The following is a 19,539-nucleotide window of genomic DNA, read 5'->3' on the forward strand; positions in this document are numbered from 1 at the left end:
CAATGTCTCGCAGCTCCTTCACTTCCCTTGTGGAAGTGTATTAGATTGACCATGCTGTCTTTGCTACAGTATATCTGTCCTTAATAAAATACAGAGCAAATTCCTCTACGCATGCACGCACTCACACGCACGCACACGCACACAGAAGGGTGAGGCATGCCATTGCCATTTTGGGAGTAAAAGTTTGCCACAGTAGACCACAGTGGGGGAAAATTACCCCATTTAGGAGCAGTCATGCTTGAAATTAAGCCTGACGTGTTCATTTCCAATAGTAAAACATGACACTACCAGACAAAAATGCAAACTGGCAAAGTTGAGTTATTTGAATGGCAGACACAGGGTATGATTATACTGTAGGTCTGTGGGTTACTATGCAGGCCCACACTGAAATCAGATAAATTTCAGTCAGGTGAAGTATACAGGGCTTGTGTTTCGGTGCTGTTTGGATGCACACACAGGCATACATCCATTCAAGTGGCTTGACCAGTGCTATCTATTCACGAGAGTGAGGTGCAGGCAAAGATAATTGAAACCACTCTTGAGAGAAGAGCCCTTTTTGTTTTTGTAAGCCTTTTATACAATTGACTGATGAAGCTCTAGTCTAAAGCAGTGATGGCTGACAAAGACTCTCTGCTCATTATCAAATCTACTGCAGGGGAACATTCTACCGCGCCTGTTTCCACCAGTTTGCAATTCTGACTAAATCAGTTGAGCGAACAAAAGCAAGATCGATAGCTTTTATTTGCAGGTGTGTGTTGACTGTTTGTGTCTGTTTATTCACACTGTTTATACAGTAGCTGTCAAAGCCTTTCTGCTGTTATAGCAAAGCCCCGCTAGAACAGCTCTGAGCACGAACACATCCAGAAGACCACACACCTAAGCAAAGCATCTAAATCAACCACAGTTGAGTCACACAAACACTGTCATCCTTCATCTACATAGATCTATACAACTTAGCCTGGAAATTGTGCAATTAGGTTACTATGTTATCAACAAGATTTTGTGTACAGACTGAACATTATTGACAAAAATGTTGTGATGCATCGACCAGATCTGGGTCAAATTCAACTATTCAACAAACTCAACTAGTTCGATAGTATAAAAATAAGTTACATTGAATTTTGAAGTGGATAACATCTAATCTTTTAGCTACCCTTGTTTTTACCTCTGCTTATACCTTGTCATTTACAGAACTGCTCTCCCTGTCTCCCCCTGCAATTACATTTCCTCTTTCACAGAGGCTGTCCATCTCCCTTTAAAAAGGCAAAGTGTTGACAATATTCCCGTCTGCTGCGCAATCACAGAATATCCTATAATTTAGAGGCAGACATAATTCAGCTGAAAACCGTTTGATTGCAGGGGCCATTTTGTGTCTCTGACAGCCTCCTGAAACTTTGGCTCTAGCAAAGGGAAGCAATTACTTTGGCTGCTGACTAGTGCAATCTCACTGCATCTGAAGAACACTCCAACATTAGAAACCTAGCCACTCTGTAAAGTGGAATCCGGAGGAATTAATCAAGACCTCACTTTACATGTTTAACTTGTATCCTGCACTAATGTCAGTATGTGTGGGGCTTGATCTGAGGCTCCTTAGCTGAATAGCAAAACTTAGACTGTGTTTGTTTGCATTTTGGCAAGCAAATGATTGCTTCCATGACAATACAGTTTTTAGTGTGGAAAGTCTAAAAAGCTTAGGCCTCTTGAGGTGAGCTGAGATGCATTGCTTGTTTTATTGCTCATGACAACACACACACCTTTTATTTCATTTCCCTACTAATTGCGAGTGGCAAAGAAATGGCTGAATTAGGAACATTCGCTGACCCATTTCTGCACCTCCACCTATCAGACTTCTGGTATCATTCCCCTTACACCAGACAAATCTAGTTGATGAGAATAGACTAGAGCTGGGAGCTCTGATGGCTGGGGCTCCTCATCTCTCTCACACACGCACACCACTTGGGAGATGGCACACAACATTTATGGAAACTTCCAGGCCATTTCAGAGCATTACAATCACCCCCCTTAAGAGGCCATTGATTTACTTTAGGCATGACAGATTTTTACAGCAACATAGTATTTCAGCTGCTTTTTACAGGAACAGAGTATTTCAGCTGCTTTTTACAGCAGGAGTATTTCAGCTGCTTTTTACTGTAATTTCTAGAATGTGTCTTGTTCCCTTCATTGTGTGGATATACAGTCTTACTTACATTATAGGGAACTGGACAATGTGTAGTATTTATTTTCCAAGTCTGTTGTTATTCTCAGTGTCGATTATTAATATACATTCCTCTCAAATTGACAGTGGATATATGTACAGTGAGGAAGTTGTGTTGTGATGTGTTTGCTGTATCTAAGCCGTGCTTCTGTGTGTGCCGTGTGTGTGCAGGTTTCTTGGGGTACCCCCTGGAAGAGGAAGCTGCCCCCTGACAGGACCTCTGCCCTTTGACCTCATCTACACAGACTACCACGGCCTGCAGCAGATGAGGCAGCACATGGGTCTCTCTCTGAGGAAGCACAAGTCAGTGGGGTTTTATATGTGTGTTTTTATACAGTTGCGGTTAAATATATTGGCACCCTTGCACTTTACAATGGAGTGCAATGGAGCGGAATGTTCTGATTTCTCTTTTCAAAACTGGCTGAATGGCAATGTTTACCTTGTAGGCACCTGCAACTTACCACAGGTGAGAGAGATTACACAAAAACGAGAATCACTCGCCTCCAACAAAATTAATTAAAATGTTTAATAATTTAGTCCAGGCCATTTTTTTTTTTTTAAGAGAAAAATCGCAATTTCAGTTTAGATTTGTTTCTTTCTTGGTCCTGTGCAGTTATAAATCAAGGAAATACACATGTGAACACCAAGTGTTTATTATTATTATATTTAAAAAATATATATATTTGAGAAGAAATAGTGAATTGTGCAAAGGTGCCAAAATATTTGACCGCAACTGTATGTGTGTTTGTGGGTATGTGCTTACTGTGTGTGTAGGCATGGAATGTACTATGCACCATATCATCTCTTACCTTCTGGAGTAGGAACAAACTTGTCCATGATGTATAAGTTAAACTGTCTGTGTGTTTCTTTGTTACTGGAATTGCTGGTGTGCTGGTTAATCATTGGCTTATTGGCCTGCTGCCCTTATTGGCTGGTATTTGGTCAGCTGGTTGGTCCCCTGTGAGTCACCAAAGCGCTTCCAGGGGGAATCTGCATGAGAGCAGCTCACACAGCGATCAATTGGGTAAATAATGAGTCCCAGATTGACTGATAGAAATGTTAAGTAGCACAGTGGAGAAATGGCACCGCTTATAGCCCCTGAATTCTCTGTATATATTTTGAACTTTGCAATGTACAGGAAGTTGCCCGAGGCCCCGCAAAGTGTCGACTAAGCAAATAAAAAGTGTCATTATTGGTCCTAGTTATTGCAGGCCAATTTTAAGTGATAGGATTGTGAAGGCACTTAACCCTAATTGCTCCTGTAAGTCGCTCTGGATAAGAGTGTCTGCTAAATGACTAAAATGTAATAGACTTGGGCGGTATACCGTATATATATTTTTGTGTGGGTTTTGGGGCACCCTAAAGTTCGGGGCGGGGGGGGGGCGTGCTACCCCACTGCTTAAAACTAAGTTAAAGATAGACAGCGATATGGTGTAGATGCAGAAAGTAAACAGCATACTGGTCAATTTCTGCAACAATTAAGAGCTTTGAAGCTTGAGTCTCAACTTCTCTGCTGTTTTTGTCCCGTGGCTACCATGTTACAAAAGTGTGAAGCGAACCTGTGCACATGCACAGATGCTGTGTGTGACTGTGTAAAAGCGAAGTTGTGCATCTCGCTCATCGCAATATCCGCGATGCTGCTCATGGCAACATAATTTCACTCAGTCTACCTTTAACTATCTAAGATGAGCCAAATACATTTTCTCCAGCTCAGGGCTTCAGCTATGCATTTGGTTTGCTAACCTGCTAGCTAAGTGGCTAGCCTGCAAGATCAAACTTCTTGGTTACAGCAGAGACAATCAATTCCCTCCTGGATCAAATGTATGTTTGGAAAGAAATAGCGGCCCTTGTGTGCACTGTCTGTAATACCGTATACCCCGGTATGGTACAGGAACGGTATGAAGGTATGCAAATCTGGATACCGCCCAACCCTAAGCGGCGCGCGCACACACACACTAATATTATTATAGAGACCACAGGAGGTTGGTGGCACCTTAATTGGGGAGAACGGGCTCGTTGTAATGACTGGAGCGGAAATAGTGGAATGGTATCAAATACATCAAACACAGAGTTTGCAGGTGTGTGATGCCATTCCATTTGCGCCGTTCCGGCTATTATTATGAGCCGTTCTCCCCTCAGCAGCCTCCTGTGATAGACATGCAAACACAGCACAATATTTGTAGTGCACACACTATTGTTTGCGATCACACAATGAAGCTCCTAATAAAGATGACTGACCACATGCCAATATGATTGTGTTTGCCTCATGGATCATTTGCATTACAGGCAGATATCCGTGCAGCAATGGAATTATGTTTGAATAGATGACACATGAAAAATCTGACTGTGGGATTACTTTGAGGTCCTATAAGACTCTTTTATGAGACCCTCTGTCCCAGTCCTGGCCCAGACAGTACATGCTGCTGAAATAATTAACCAATGATTCCCATCAGTGTCAATACAAGGTCACTTGTCAACTGCCGATGCATATCAACTGTCCCAGTCTGGCAGGCTAATAATTAAATTTCCTCTGCAGGCCCCCAGACTGCTTTGATAAACATTGATAAATCAACCAGATCTGATAAGAGCCCTTGATTCCTTCAGTCTGGATATGCAGAGCTGATGAAGTGGGGAGATAAAACAATGCTCTGTGCTCGACTCACCCTTTTAGTATTCTCATATGGCTTCCTTTCCCCATCCTTCCTCTTTTCTTCCTTTTCTTCTAATCTAAAAGTAGCCCCACCCACCTGAGGATCTGTCTTTTTCAGCCATCTATTTCCTGTGTTTGAGGGATGCAAAATCCACTTGTCACTTAAATCTCGCTGGATTGATTGCTTTCTGTGACTCTTTCATACTCTTGCTTGTGCCTGTTGTTTTCTTTCCCGTTAACGTTACGACAACGGAAATGTTTGTAAAGACCTGTCAAACACACCCCGGTAATGGCTGAAATGAGCTCAATGGGATACATTGGCTTTTAGTTGAATCGATAAGAACACTAAAGCTTCGTCTGGGATTGAACGCACCGTCTCGACACTTACATCCCAAGAAAGATTACTTTATTTTGATGGGTGTACATTTTTTTGGTGGAATAAAAAAAAAGTAATAATTTAATACAGTTGAAATGTTTACAAATTAGATGCGCTAAAATGAAAGCAATTTCCGAAAATGAACACTCGGATTATAGTGATATTATGTCTGATCTCGCAAACAATGTAAAGTATGTTTAGTCAGAGCGCCAGGCGCAGGAGGTAAAACACAGAAATCAAGAGTTTATTCAGTGTACCATTGTGTAGCGCATATAGCGACAGAATGAAACTAGCACAAGGGAAAATCAACCTTGGCTGCATACCTACTCACTCTCACAACGAACGATCACTCACGAAGGACAAGGGGGCAGATGGAACACTTATACACAGACTAATGAGGGAATGAGTACCAGGTGTGTGTGATTGACAAGACAAATGAGTGATGATAAATGGAGAGGTAGTGGCTAGTAAGCCGGTGACGACGGACGACGAACGTCGAAACCTGCCCGAGCAAGGAGGAGGGGCAGCCTCGGCTGAATTCGTGACAGTACCCCCCCCCCCCCCCTGCCCCCCCCTTGACATGCAGCTCCAGCAGCGCTCCGACACCGGCCTCGGGGACGGCCAAGAGGACACGGAGCAGGGCGAGTCGGATGGCGACGATGGAAGTCCCTCAGCAGAGAGGGATCGAGCATATCCCTCACCGGGACCAAGCACCGTTCCTCCGGACCATATCCTTCCCACTCCACGAGGTACTGAAGGCCCCCCACCTGGCGCCTCGAATCCAGGATGGACCGGACAGAGTACGCCGGCTCCCCCTCGATGTCCAAAGGAGGTGGAGGGACCTCCCGCACCTCAGACTCCTGGAGTGGACCAGCCACCACCGGCCTGAGGAGAGACACATGAAACGAGGGGTTAATATGGTAATCAGGGGGGAGTAATAACCTATATGTGACCTCGTTGATTCTCCTCAGGACTTTGAACGGCCCTACAAACTGCGGGCTCAGCTTCCGGCAGGGCAGGCGGAGGGGCAGATTCCGGGTCGAGAGCCAGACCCGATCCCCCGGTACAAAGACGGGGGCCTCACTGCGGTGACAGTCAGCGTTGGCCTTCTGACGAAAGAGGTGAACATGGGCAGCGTTCCACATCTCCTCTGCGCGCCGAAACCAGTCATCCACCACAGGAGCTTCGGTCTGGCTCTGGTGCCACTGTGCCAGAACCGGTTGATAACCTAAAACACAATGAAATGGCGTTAGGTTCGTAGAGGAGTGGCGGAGAGAGTTCTGGGCATATTCTGCCCATGGCAGGAACACCGACCACTCCCCCGGCCGGTCCTGGCAATAGGACCTCAGGAACCTACCCACATCCTGATTAACCCGTTCCACCTGCCCATTTCTCTCAGGGTGGAACCCAGAGGTCAGGCTGACCGAGACTCCCAGACGTTCCATGAACGCCTTCCAGACTTTTGACGTGAACTGGGGACCTCGGTCAGACACTATATCCTCTGGTACCCCGTAGTGCCGGAAGACGTGTGTAAAAAGGGCCTCCGCAGTTTTCAAAGCCGTGGGGGGACCGGGCAGAGGAAGGAGGCGGCAGGCCTTCGAAAAGCGGTCCACAACGGTCCACAACGATCAAATGAGACCATGGTCGTTGTGGAACTGGTAAAGGTTTTAACTTACCCGCTGGGAGGTGCCTAGGTGCCTTACTCTGGGCGCACACTGAGCACGAGGAAACATACACCCTCACGTCCTTAGCCAAGGTAGGCCACCAGTACTTTTCGGTCAGGCAGCGCACTGTACGACCGATACTTGGGTGACCAGAGGAGGGTGACGTGTGTTCCCAGTAGATCAGACGATCACGGATAAGCGCAGGCACGTACTGCAGCCCAGCTGGTCACTGCGGTGGAGATGGATCTGTGCGTAATATCCGCGTCCATCGCCCATACTACCGACGCCACAATGCAGGAGTCTGGCAGTATGGGGGTATTGTCTCTGGGCCTCTCCTCTGTATCATACAGCCGGGACAGTGCGTCTGCCTTCACGTTCTTCGTACCCGGAATGTATGACAGTGTGAAATCAAACCGGGTGAAGAATAGGGCCCATCTGGCCTGGCGAGGGTTCAGCCTCCTCGCTGCCCGGATGTACTCCAGGTTACGGTGGTCCGTCCAGACGAGGAATGGGTGTTTCGCCCCCTCGAGCCAATGTCTCCACACTGTCAGAGCTTGGACCACAGCCAACAGCTTCCGATCACCAACACCGTAGTTCTGCTCCGCCGGGCTGAGCTTCTTTGAGAAGAACGCACAGGGGCGGAGCTTGGGTGGCGTGCCCGAGCGTTGAGACAGGACTGCTCCCATCCCAACCTCGGACGCATCCACCTCCACTACGAACGGTAGTAATGGATCGGGGTGGGCCAGTACCGGGGCCGAGGTGAACAGTTCCCTCGGGTTACTGAAAGCCCTGTCAGCCTCAGCAGACCAGCGGAGCCGGGACGGCCCACCCTTCAACAGAGATGTAATGGGAGCTGCGACCTTGCCAAAGCCCAAGATAAACCTCCAATAATAGTTGGCGAAGCTAAGGAAGCGCTGCACCTCCTTTACCGTGGTTGGAGTCGGCCAATTACGCATGGCTGCAATGCGGTCACCCTCCATCTCCACACCTGTGGTAGAAATGCGGTATCCGAGGAAGGAGACGGACTGCTGGAAAAACTTACACTTTTCTGCCTTAGCGTAAAGGTCATTTTCCAACAGTCGGGCCAGTACTTTGCGAACCAGGGACACATGATCAGCGCGCGTAGCGGAATACACCAAGATGTCATCGATGTAGACCACTACACCCCGACCAAGCATGTCCGGAAACACCTCATTCACAAAGGACTGGAAGACTGAGGGAGCATTCATCAAACCATAGGGCATCACCAGGTATTCATGATGCCCCGTGGTTGTGCTGAATGCTGTCTTCCACTCATCTCCCTCTCGGATACGCACCTGGTTGTTCGCACTCCTGAGATCTAATTTAGTGAAGTATCGCGCTCCATGCAATGACTCAACCACTGACGGAATGAGGGGGAGAGGATAACTAAATCTAATCGTCTCCTTGTTCAGTGGTCGATAGTCAATGCACGGGCGCAGACCGCCATCTTTCTTCACAAAAAAGAAACTTGAGGAGGCAGGTGAAGTGGAGGGACGTACAGTGGGGAGAACAAGTATTTGATACACCGCCGATTTTGCAGGTTTTCCTACTTACAAAGCATGTAGAGGTCTGTCATTTTTATCATAGGTACACTTCAAATGTGAGAGACGGAATCTAAAACAAAAATCCAGAAAATCACATTGTATGATTTTTAAGTAATTAATTTGCATTTTATTGCATGACATAAGTATTTGATCACCTACCAACCAGTAAGAATTCCGGCTCTCACAGACCTGTTCGTTTTTCTTTAAGAAGCCCTCCTGTTCTCCACTCATTATCTGTATTAACTGCACCTGTTTGAACTCGTTACCTGTATAAAAGACACCTGTCCACACACTCAATCAAACAGACTCCAACCGTTCCACAATGGCCAAGACCAGAGAGCTGTGTAACAGTGGCGGCTCCTGAAAAAATTCTCAGGAGGGGCAATTTTTCTGATGATTTAGGTGACCTACACACATTTAAAAAAAAGATATGTCCAGCAACAACATGAAGACAGGGGCAGCATATAAGTCAATACCAGAAGCATTTATTGACTGATCTCAAAAGTGTTGGCTTACCAGGGTTGGTGGAGCCCTCAGTTTCATCTTTGCCTCGCAAAGCTAACTCAAACACTCCGCAAAACTTCACACACTGGATTAGCCGGCTGAGGATGTGGCGGTTCTTGCTAATGTCGTAGTAAATATATTTGTTATAGTGAATATGGAATATGATATGTTGAGTAAAATGTTGTGCTAAGATCTATTTAGGTCAGGAGCTGGTTATAAGTTCTGTTCCTATCCAATAACAATGGACAAAAGGGTCCTATCTTGTCAGCCTTGTCAGCAGGTGGCCAAGGACAACACCCACGCCATAGGCCTCTCAGTTCTTCCAACTCACGAGTTCTTGCTCTGAGGACACACACACACACAAACACACACACACACACACACACACATCATCACTGTTAAACACACACACACACACACACATCATCACTGTTAAACACACACACACACACACACAAAAATCCCCTCTCTTAGGCTGAACATTTGAAGACAGAGAACCCGACTCAGAGCCAATGCAACAGTGACAGTAGCCTGGAGGTGACCTCGCCCAACTCATCAGGACCAATCAGAAGATCAGAACTACTAGATTGAACCTACTTCATTTATTGCATAAAATGTCTGCACACAATGTTTCGGGGCTCTCTTCAGATAATAATAATAATAATAATAATATGCCATTTAGCAGACGCTTTTATCCAAAGCGACTTACAGTCATGCGTGCATACATTTTTGTGTATGGGTGGTCCCGGGGATCGAACCCACTACCTTGGCGTTACAAGCACCATGCTCTACCAGCTGAGCTACAGAAAGTGGATACTCATGGATGCGCATTGCAATTGTAAAATGTCAACACAATTGGAGACACCACGTCATTTTTGGAGACATGTTATTGACAGTAAACTATTGTAGATGCGACTGCTAACTAAATAAAACATTTTAGCTGGCTAGCTAATCATCTTAGCTAAATGTGGGGCAAACAATTCAGTTATTTACCGTTAATTTGAGGGATTGGGGTGAAAGAAATCGAGTTACATAGTGATACTTTACGATATACTGTATTGACAATATCGCAATATTTTAGCGCTAGTTGGCTGTACCTGCACCAAAACACCATTATTGTTCCTTCATAGCTTGTTCTCAATCTTTTCACATTGGGAGCCAATTAGTTTTCAGCACTTTTATTTCCATGACTGATCAAAACTCGTTCTCATGGCTTTCTGATCCCTCTGCAACAGACATATGGTGCGCAATAAAATCACAGTATCGAATCGCAATACGTATAGAATCATGAGACTCGCAATGCTGATGCATATATCTTATCGTGAGGTTCCTGGCAATTCCCAGGCCAAGTTCATTTGCCACAACAAATCTCTTCGCTAGCAAACGCGATGTCTTCTCCAAAACGACAATGTGTCTCCAGCAATGTTTACTTTTTTGACGTTCTATGGCATCTCCACTTTCCAAGCATATATGACCACATGTAATATTTTGGTAAGTGATGCAAATAGTGAACTATGTAGGGCCAGGATGTAAAATATATGTAGCTGCAGCAATTTCTCTTATCTGATATGGTAAGTAATGGGGCTTAATGTATAGCTCCCTAAGAGTTTGACGAACGGGTCCGTGAACGCGATTCCAGATATATTTACCTCTGAATAAACTGCCTTTATTACACCATATCCACATCCAGTAAACTTGTGATTATCAACACTAACCTCATCGTTGTGGCGGCGGACAGCTAGCCTGTATCCCTCGTCATCCAGTTGAGTGAGTCGCAATGTCTTTTTTCGTTCGTACCAATTTTTGGAAAATCCTCGGGTGTAGGACTTTCCGCCTTTAGTAGAAACCTGTTGAATTATTAAATTTGGTCTGGGAGGTCCTAATTGTTTCGTTGCCAATTTATCTTAATTTGTTCGCCGACAAAAAGGAACTTCTTTCAAAGACACAATCGAGTTGGACTGAAGCCTAGCCATTTTGATAGTAGTAGTGAATTGATTGAGGCTGCTACCTGGTCTTTTCTTAGTTACGTTCATTCGTGGTTACGTTATGTATGACGAAAGCGCGTAAGTGCAAGCCCACAGACACCCATAGAGAATGTATTGAAAGCTTTGAAATGTGAAAAAAATAGATTTTACATGACAGGCTATGAGAGACTTCTGGGCGATTTTCAACCTGACTGAAATCGCCCAAAAAACGGGCGGGGCCATTTGAAGCACGACTTTAGCCTGATTTGACATTTAGTGGCTGTCAGATCAGACGTGAACACTGATAACTGCTGTTGCCGTGATATAATTTTTTATAAATTTATAAAAAAAATATATATATATTTTTTTATTTTTTTATTTTTATAATTGATTAGAAAAAAAATCCCTTCCTTTTCCCGTTTGGCAGTGCGTCGCCCATATCGCCCTATTGAACAAGCCGTCCCTGCTGTGTAAGGACATCAGGGATAAAATTGTAGACCTGCACAAGTCTGGGATGGGCTACAGGACAATAGGCAAGCAGCTTGGTGAGAAGGCAACAACTGTTGGCGCAATTATTAGAAAATGGAAGAAGTTCAAGATGACGGTCAATCACCCTCGGTCTGGGGCTCCATGCAAGATCTCACCTTGTGGGGCATCAATGATCATGAGGAAGGTGAGGGTCAGCCCAGAACTACACGGCAGGACCTGGTCAATGACCTGAAGAGAACTGGGACCACAGTCTTCCCTCAGTAAGAGCATTGAAGATGGGTCGTGGCTGGGTCTTCCAGCATTACAACGACCCGAAACACACAGCCAGGGCAACTAAGGAGTGGCTCCGTAAGAAGCATCTCAAGGTCCTGGAGTGGCCTAGCCAGTCTCCAGACCTGAACCCAATAGAAAATCTTTGGAGGGTGCTGAAAGTCCGTATTGCCCAGCGACAGCCCCGAAACCTGAAGGTCTGTATGGAGGAGTGGGCCAAAATCCCTGCTGCAGTGTGTGCAAACCTGGTCAAGACCTACAGGAAACGTATGATATCTGTAATTGCAAACAAAGGTTTCTGTACCAAATATTAAGTTCTGCTTTTCTGATGTATCAAATACTTATGTCATGCAATAAAATGCAAATTAATTACTTAAAAATCATACAATGTGATTTTCAGGATTTTTGTTTTAGATTCCGTCTCTCACAGTTGAAGTGTAGCTATGATAAAAAATTACAGACCTCTACATGCTTTGTAAGTAGGAAAACCTGCAAAATCAGCAGGGACTCGGTGACGTATGTCTCCATAGCCTCCGTCTCCGCCTGCGACAGGGGATACACATGACTCCTGTGAGGTACAGCGTCTACCCGAAGGTTTATTGCGCAATCCCCCGCCCAATGAGGTGGTAATTTAGTCGCTTTATTTTTAGAGAAGACTTGTGCCAGATCATGGTATTCGGGGGGAATGCGCACGGTGGAGGCACCGTCTGGACTTTCCACCGTGGTTGCACCAACGGAAACACCCATACACCTACCCTGACACTCTCGCGACCACCCCGTGAGAACCCTCTGCGGCCATGAGAAAGTGTGGTTGTGGAGTGCTAGCCATGGAATACCTAACACCACAGGGAAAGCAGCAGACTCAATGATGGAAAAAGTGACCTGCTCACAATGCGTCTCCTGTGTAATCATGGTGACTGGTACCGTGACTTCCTTTATCAACCCGGACCCTAATGGTCGACTATCAAGTGCTCTGATGGGGCGTGGAATGGATAGGGGAACTAATGAAATGCCCTGGCAGCGTGCAAAAGTTTTGTCCATAAAGTTCCCAGCTGCGCCTGAATCGACTAGCGCCTTACACTGGGGAACTCTCATGTGATCAGGGAAGTATATGGGTATAGTACAGTGCTCAGCAGAGGGCTCTGAACAAGAGTGGGTGCTCAATACCTGGGGTGATGTGACCAGTACGTCCAACCGGCCTCACAACTGTAGACCACGTGTATGGCGTCGTGTGGGCGAGCGGTTTGCTGATGTGAACGTTGTGAACAGAGTGCCCCATGGTGGCGGTGGGGTTATGGTATGGGCATGCATAAGCTATGGACAATGAACACAATTGCATTTTATCGATGGCAATTTGAATGCACAGAGATACCGTGACGAGATCCTGAGGCCCATTGTCGTGCCATTCATCCGCCGCCATCACCTCATGTTTCAGCATGATAATGCATAGCCTCATGTCGCAAGGATCTGTACACATTTCCTGGAAGCTGAAAATGTCCAAGTTCTTCCATGGACTGCATACTCACCAGACATGTCACCCATTAAGCATGTTTGGGATGCTCTGGATCGACTTGTACGACAGCGTGTTCCAGTTCCCGCCAATATCCAGCAACTTCCCCCAGCCGTTGAAGAGGAGTGGGACAACATTCCACAGGCCACAATCAACAGCCTGATCAACTCTATGCGAAGGAGATGTGTCACGCTGCATAAGGCAAATGGTGGTTTTCTGATCTATGCCCCTACCTTTTTTAAACCTCTACGGGATCGGTGTCCCGTATACGGGACGGTTGAGCTAACGTGCGTTAATGTGATTAGCATGACTGTTGTAAGTAACAGCAAACTTTCCAGGACATAGACACTGCTGCACTGCTTTGCTTTATCTTGGCCAGGTCGCAGTTGTAAATGAGAACTTGTTCTCAACTGACTTACCTGGTTAAATAAAGGTGAAATAAATAAATAAATAAAAATAAACGTGGTCCTGTGTAGCTCAGTTGGTAGAGCATGTCTTATATGGGCAGAAAGCTTAAATTCTTGTTAATCTTCTGCACTGTCCAATTTACAGTAGCTATTTCAGTGACAAAATACCATGCTATTGTTTGAGGAGAGTGCACAACAACAAAAAATGTATCACGGCAACTGGTTTGATACATTCACTTCTGAAGGTAAATAATCTTGCTCTGATTTGTCATCCTAAGGGTCCCAGAGATAAAATGTAGCATAGTTTTGTTTGATAAAATCAATTTTTATATTCAAATGTAGGAACTGGGTTCTACAGTTTGAACCCCTGCTGTCTCTGGCTCCACACCCACCCCGCCCGGCCATCTAGATGTGTGAAAGTTAGTATATAAGCTAATGATCCATCATGTATGACATTCCTGGGAGTGTGTAAACTTACATTGTGTATTACCATATCAGTTTTATATGTTCTCTATAGTTATGTACTTGAAAATGTATCAATTGACCAATTCGGCACAGTCTTGAAAGAGTTCCCACATATGCTGAGCACTTGTTGGCTGCTTTTCCTTCACTCTGCGGTCCAACTCATCCCAAACCATCTCAATTGGGTCGGGTCACTTTTTTGGTTACTACATGATTTCATATGTGTTATTTCATAGTTTTGATGTCTTCACTATTATTCTACAATGTAGAAAATAGTAAAAATAAAGAAAACCTTTGAATGAGTAGGTGTGTCCAAACTTTTGACTGGTACTGTAGATGTTTCTTTATTTAACACAAAATGTGAGTGCATTCTAAGAAAATATAAAAGTGACATTTTACAATAAATTGAATACATGAATTCCCACCAAAATCCCTGAACTCGATTCATTATTTGTCCGGAAAATAATATCTGATGGATTATAAAAATGTTAAAAGTTTGGAGTATCTTCATCCATTGTCCAACACAGGAGGTTGGTGGTACCTTAATAGGGGAGGACGGGCACGTGGTAATGGCTGGAGCGGAATTAGTGGAAAGGTATCAACAACACCAAACACATGGTTTCCATGTGCTTGATGCCATTCCATTTGCGTCGTTCCAAACATTATTATGAGCCATTCTCCCCTGAGCAGCCTCCACTGTAAATGTCCAGCTGTTGCATTTATTAGAATTGTTTTGAAACCTTTTAACAATTTCGATGACCGTTGCTACTAAAAGGATACAATCAAAGTAATATATGTTAGTGGTGCTCCTGTCAAAATTGCTCTCTCCTATTCAATCCTGTCAGGTACAGTAAGTGGTCATACACAACGAAAGGAAACCTTTTCAGACTATTAGGATGCAGCCTCTCACACATTATGCCCCAGCCATATCAGAGACCCACCAAAGAAGGGAGGTATCCTTGCGGTGTCTTGACGTGGTTACATTGCTGTGAGTAAGAGCTTAGCCCAGCCAGTCTCTGTCCTCTCCATTTATCTCCCCTGTGGTTTGAAGTGGCCTAGCAGTGGTCTAAAGCAGCGTGTGATTTAAAGTCAATTTCCCCTCACCTGGAGGGCAGGCTGAGCCCAGCACACTGAGGGAGAGGAGAGGCACGGTGACATCCATCACCCCTGACTGCTTTATGGGCCAAGCCTTGTGGGCTTGGTTCCCATAGTACTGCTTGTTAGACATGGGCTTTTACCAGATAAATATTATGTCATCGCAACAACAGGAGGCAATGTCTATCTATGTTCCAGTATTTTGATATACAGAACTCATTCATTCTCCCATCTCTTTCCTCTGTCTCTCAGGTGCCACATCCGTGTGATTGATACATTTGGCACAGAGCCGGCCTACAACCATGAGGACTACGCCACCCTGCATGGCTACAGGACCAACTGGGGTTACTGGAACCTCAACTGCAGGCAGTACATGACCATGTTCCGTGAGTGAACTCTGAGCATATTCTCTCTTCTGACACTGGATGTGAGGGGAATGGGGTTGCACTTGTTTATCAGGTATCAACCTCAGAAAGAAAGAAAGTGGGACATGGTAATAGGGCTTTTGGTGGAGGTTTGGCTTTTGGAGTGTGTGTGTGGGCACAGATGTTGTGGGGCGCTTGTGTAGGCTTCTGGCCTCTCACAGTGGAAGCTCAGGGCAGAGAGACGAGGAGGACCCTGGGAGGGTAGCAGCAGCTGTGGCCAAACAGATGCGTAGAGCAACACACTAGAACTTGGCACCATTTGGCTCTCGCTCGCTCACAAGCACACACGTAGAGCTCAGACATCCAACTGGGATCAGTGGATGGAGACTTCAGCTGTGTGTGTGCTCTTCCAATTAACTCAGTGAGCATAGCTTCTGTGGAAGTCCTGCTGTTTTGGAAATAACATTGTAATCGCAAGCCATGGCTTTTTTGTTTTTCATGTGTACTGGAAATACTCAGGCCTTGTTTTGATTCCTGGTTTATGGAGTGACCACTGTCCTTCTCTTAGGTGATGTGGTCCCAGCTAGTCAAAACTATTCCTTTAACCACTATGTCTCTTTATTCCTACATCTTACTCAACATGCTTCTGAGTTGCATTTGAAACTGAATGTCAAGATTTAGTTTAGTGTTTGACTTTGACTTATTGAGCCTGACACTTTGCTATGTTTGCCCCTCACAGCACACACTCCAGACAACTCTTTCATGGGTTTTGTGGCTGAGGAGCTGAACGACACAGAGAGGCTGAGCATCCAGAGGAACAAGGTGGACAGCATGGCAGTGGTGTACGGCAAAGAGGCCAGCATGTGGAAGGTGATCATATGGATATCAATGTTCAATTTCTACAGCACTAATGTCACAACTCAAGCAAAGAAAACTATATTGCTGAGAGTAACATTTGACTGACACCCCAATGGGCATATCACCTGCTCCTGTCTACATGATATCAACAAACAAATGACTTTTCCCCTACTAAGCTGTGTAGTCCAGTTGAGATGGCATCTCAACATATTTACACAAGTCAGCAGTGTGTTATATGCTGCAGTGTATTCTGTCATGATGTGATAAATGGAGTGCACCCCACTCCCAGAGACAAGCTGAAACTAAGTTATTCTTGCCCATCTGCCAAGCATGACACTTCAATCCACTAGGTATATGTATGTACGCCCAGAGACGTGTGAGGGTTGTTGAAGTGGCAATTGTTTTTGTTTAGTGTAAATTCTCCCTCCAAGCTACAGGAAAAAGGCATCACATATTGATGTGTCTGGCTGCCTCCCCGTGGTTAGGTGCACATGAATTGGCTGGATTTGATCTCTTACTCTCTACGCTTATTGAATTCCCCCTCACTCTGAACAGTTTGAGGTACGGCGTGCGAGGTATAACATTTATGAGTGTGAGAGATTGCCATGTGAATGCCATCTGTGTCTGGGCCTCCCTCGACACTGGGACTACCCCTCACTGCTTCTGGCATCATCCTCAGCTCTCAGGTTCATGTGCCTGTCAGCTATGTGTTGTACTGCAGCTGTATGTGTACAAGGAGACAACATGACTATCATTTTATCTCTCCCACTCACTGTCTCTCTCTTGTCTTTTCTCCTTCCCACATGGTTTCCTCTTGTTCTGATCTCATGAAATGTTGATGGATCCCTTCCAGCTCCAAGTAAGTATACCTGCACTTCCTGTCAATGATTGACATTTTGAACACCATCTGAAACTTTGTTTTACTTTGAGCCATGGTACAGACTGTCCCTGGTTTTTGATTTCTCTGCAGATTCATTTTATAGAGATTGATACTGTTCATACGCAATGTATGCATTCATTGTTCCATTAAATGTGCCAGACAGTTAACTAAAATCATTTTGGAATGAGTCAACAGCTTTAGCTTTTTAGAAGAAAGAAAGATCTTTCAGGTGAATCATCTTTATCTACCACAAAGATAAAGATACTGGAGTTTTCATAAAAAGGCCTGAGGGTTGTTATGCGTTCAGCCTGGTCTGTCTGCACATCTTCTGTCATCTCCCTGTCAGATCAATAAACTGCTGCCCTATGACAGGTTTAGGAAAATACAAAAGGTGGAGCTTTAATCAGTACTCAGAATGTCAGCTCTCTACTAATTATAGTTTTACTTTGTTTGCTCTTTTATATTGAGCATCTGCAATGACATCAGTGGCTCTATGTACAACTGTTTGTGGAAAGGTTCTTAGTCTACAGAGGGAAAGCTCATACATGTTTATTTATATTGTGTTCAGTACAAATGTTCTATGTTAGGCTTAGTATGCCACTGAAGATTTGAAACAACACAACATTCTCACCACTCTATATGTAAATCACAACTTTGAGAGGAATGCATACAGTTTTAATGATGTTATTACAATTCATTTCTCAACAGGAAAGGTTTTTGAGCTGTTTAAATACAGTTGAAGTCGGAAGTTTACATACACCTTAGCCAAATACATTTAAACTCAGTTTTTCACAATTTATGACATTTAATCCTCTTAAAAATTCCCTGTCTTAGGTCAGTTAGGATCACCACTTTATTTTAAGAATGTGAAATGTCAGAATAATAGTAGAGAGAATGATTTATTTCAACTTTTATTTCTTTCGTCACATGCCCAGTGGGTCAGAAGTTTACATACACTCAATTAGTATTTGGTAGCATTGCCTTTAAATTGTTTAACTTGGGTCAAACGTTTCGGGTAGCCTTCCACAAGCCTCCCACAATAAGTTGGGTGAATTTTGGCCCATTCCTCCTAACAGAGCTGGTGTAACTGTGTCAGGTTTGTAGGCCTCCTTGCTCGCACACGCTTTTTCAGTTCTGCCCACAAATGTTCTATAAGATTGAGGTCAGGGCTTTGTGATGGCCACTCCAATACCTTGACTTTGTTGTCCTTAAGCCATTTTGCCACACCTTTGGAAGTATGCTTGGGGTCATTGTCCATTTGGAAGACTCATTTGCGACCAAGCTCTAACTTCCTGACTGATGTCTTGAGATGTTGCTTCAATATATCCACATACTTTTCCTTCCTCATGATGCCATCTATTTTGTGAAGTGCACCAGTCCCTCCTGCAGCAAAGCACCCCCACAGCATGATGATGCCACCCTCGTGCTTCACGGTTGGGATGGTGTTCTTCGGCTTGCAAGCGACCCCTTTTTTCCTCCAAACATAACGATGGTCATTATGGCCAAACAGTTCTATTTTTGTTTCATCAGACCAGATGACATTTCTCCAAAAAGTATGATCTTTGTCCCCATGTGCAGTTGCAAACCGTAGTCTGGCTATTTTATGGCGGTTTTGGAGCTGTGGCTTCTTCCTTGCTGAGCGGCCTTTCAGGTTATGTCGATATAGGACTTGTTTTACTGTGGATATAGATACTTTTGTACCTGTTTCCTCCAGCATCTTCACAAGGTCCTTTGCTGTTGTTCTGGGATTGATTTGCACTTTTCGCACCAAAGTACGTTCATCTCTAGGAGACAGAACGCGCCTCCTTCCTGAGTGGTATGAAGGCTGCGTGGTCCCATGGTGTTTATACTTGCGTACTATTGTTTGTATAGATGGACGTGGTACCTTCAGGCGTTTGGAAATTGCTCCCAAGGATGAACCAGACTTGTGGAGGTCTACCATTTTTTTTATTTCTTTTGATTTTCCCATGATGTCAAGCAAAGAGGCACTGCGTTTGAAGGTAGGCCTTGAAATACATCCACAGGTACACCTCCAATTGACTCAAATGATGTCAATTAGCCTATCAGAAGCTTCTAAAGCCATGACATCATTTTCTGGAATTTTCCATGCTGTTTAAAGGCACAGTCAACTTAGTGTATGTAAACTTCTGACCCATTGGAATTGTGATAGTGAATTATTGTGACGAGGTGTGAATGAAGGAGTCAGGCGCAGGAGTTAAAACACCGAAGTCCAGAGTTTATTCCGTTTACATAAATCAAACGCTC

The 19,539-nt window shown here is 44.6% G+C and overlaps 1 protein-coding gene across 2 annotated transcripts in view; it reads left to right on the top strand.

Moving 5' to 3' along the window:
- Positions 1–19,539, top strand: part of LOC311102524 (alpha-1,6-mannosylglycoprotein 6-beta-N-acetylglucosaminyltransferase B-like) — a gene marked incomplete at its 5' end in the record, with an annotated part of 85,610 nt that overhangs the window by 49,859 nt on the left and 16,212 nt on the right. For both annotated transcript variants that reach the window (XM_084143897.1, XM_084143896.1), the window contains 3 exons: positions 2,387–2,518; positions 15,424–15,557; positions 16,276–16,406. In XM_084143897.1, the coding sequence (XP_084000023.1) occupies positions 2,387–2,518; positions 15,424–15,557; positions 16,276–16,406 (397 nt within the window). The remainder of the gene's footprint in view (positions 1–2,386; positions 2,519–15,423; positions 15,558–16,275; positions 16,407–19,539) is intronic.

The sequence above is a fragment of the Coregonus lavaretus genome (assembly GCF_964263955.1).
Source record: "Coregonus lavaretus genome assembly, chromosome: 2".
NCBI lineage: Eukaryota > Metazoa > Chordata > Actinopteri > Salmoniformes > Salmonidae > Coregonus > Coregonus lavaretus.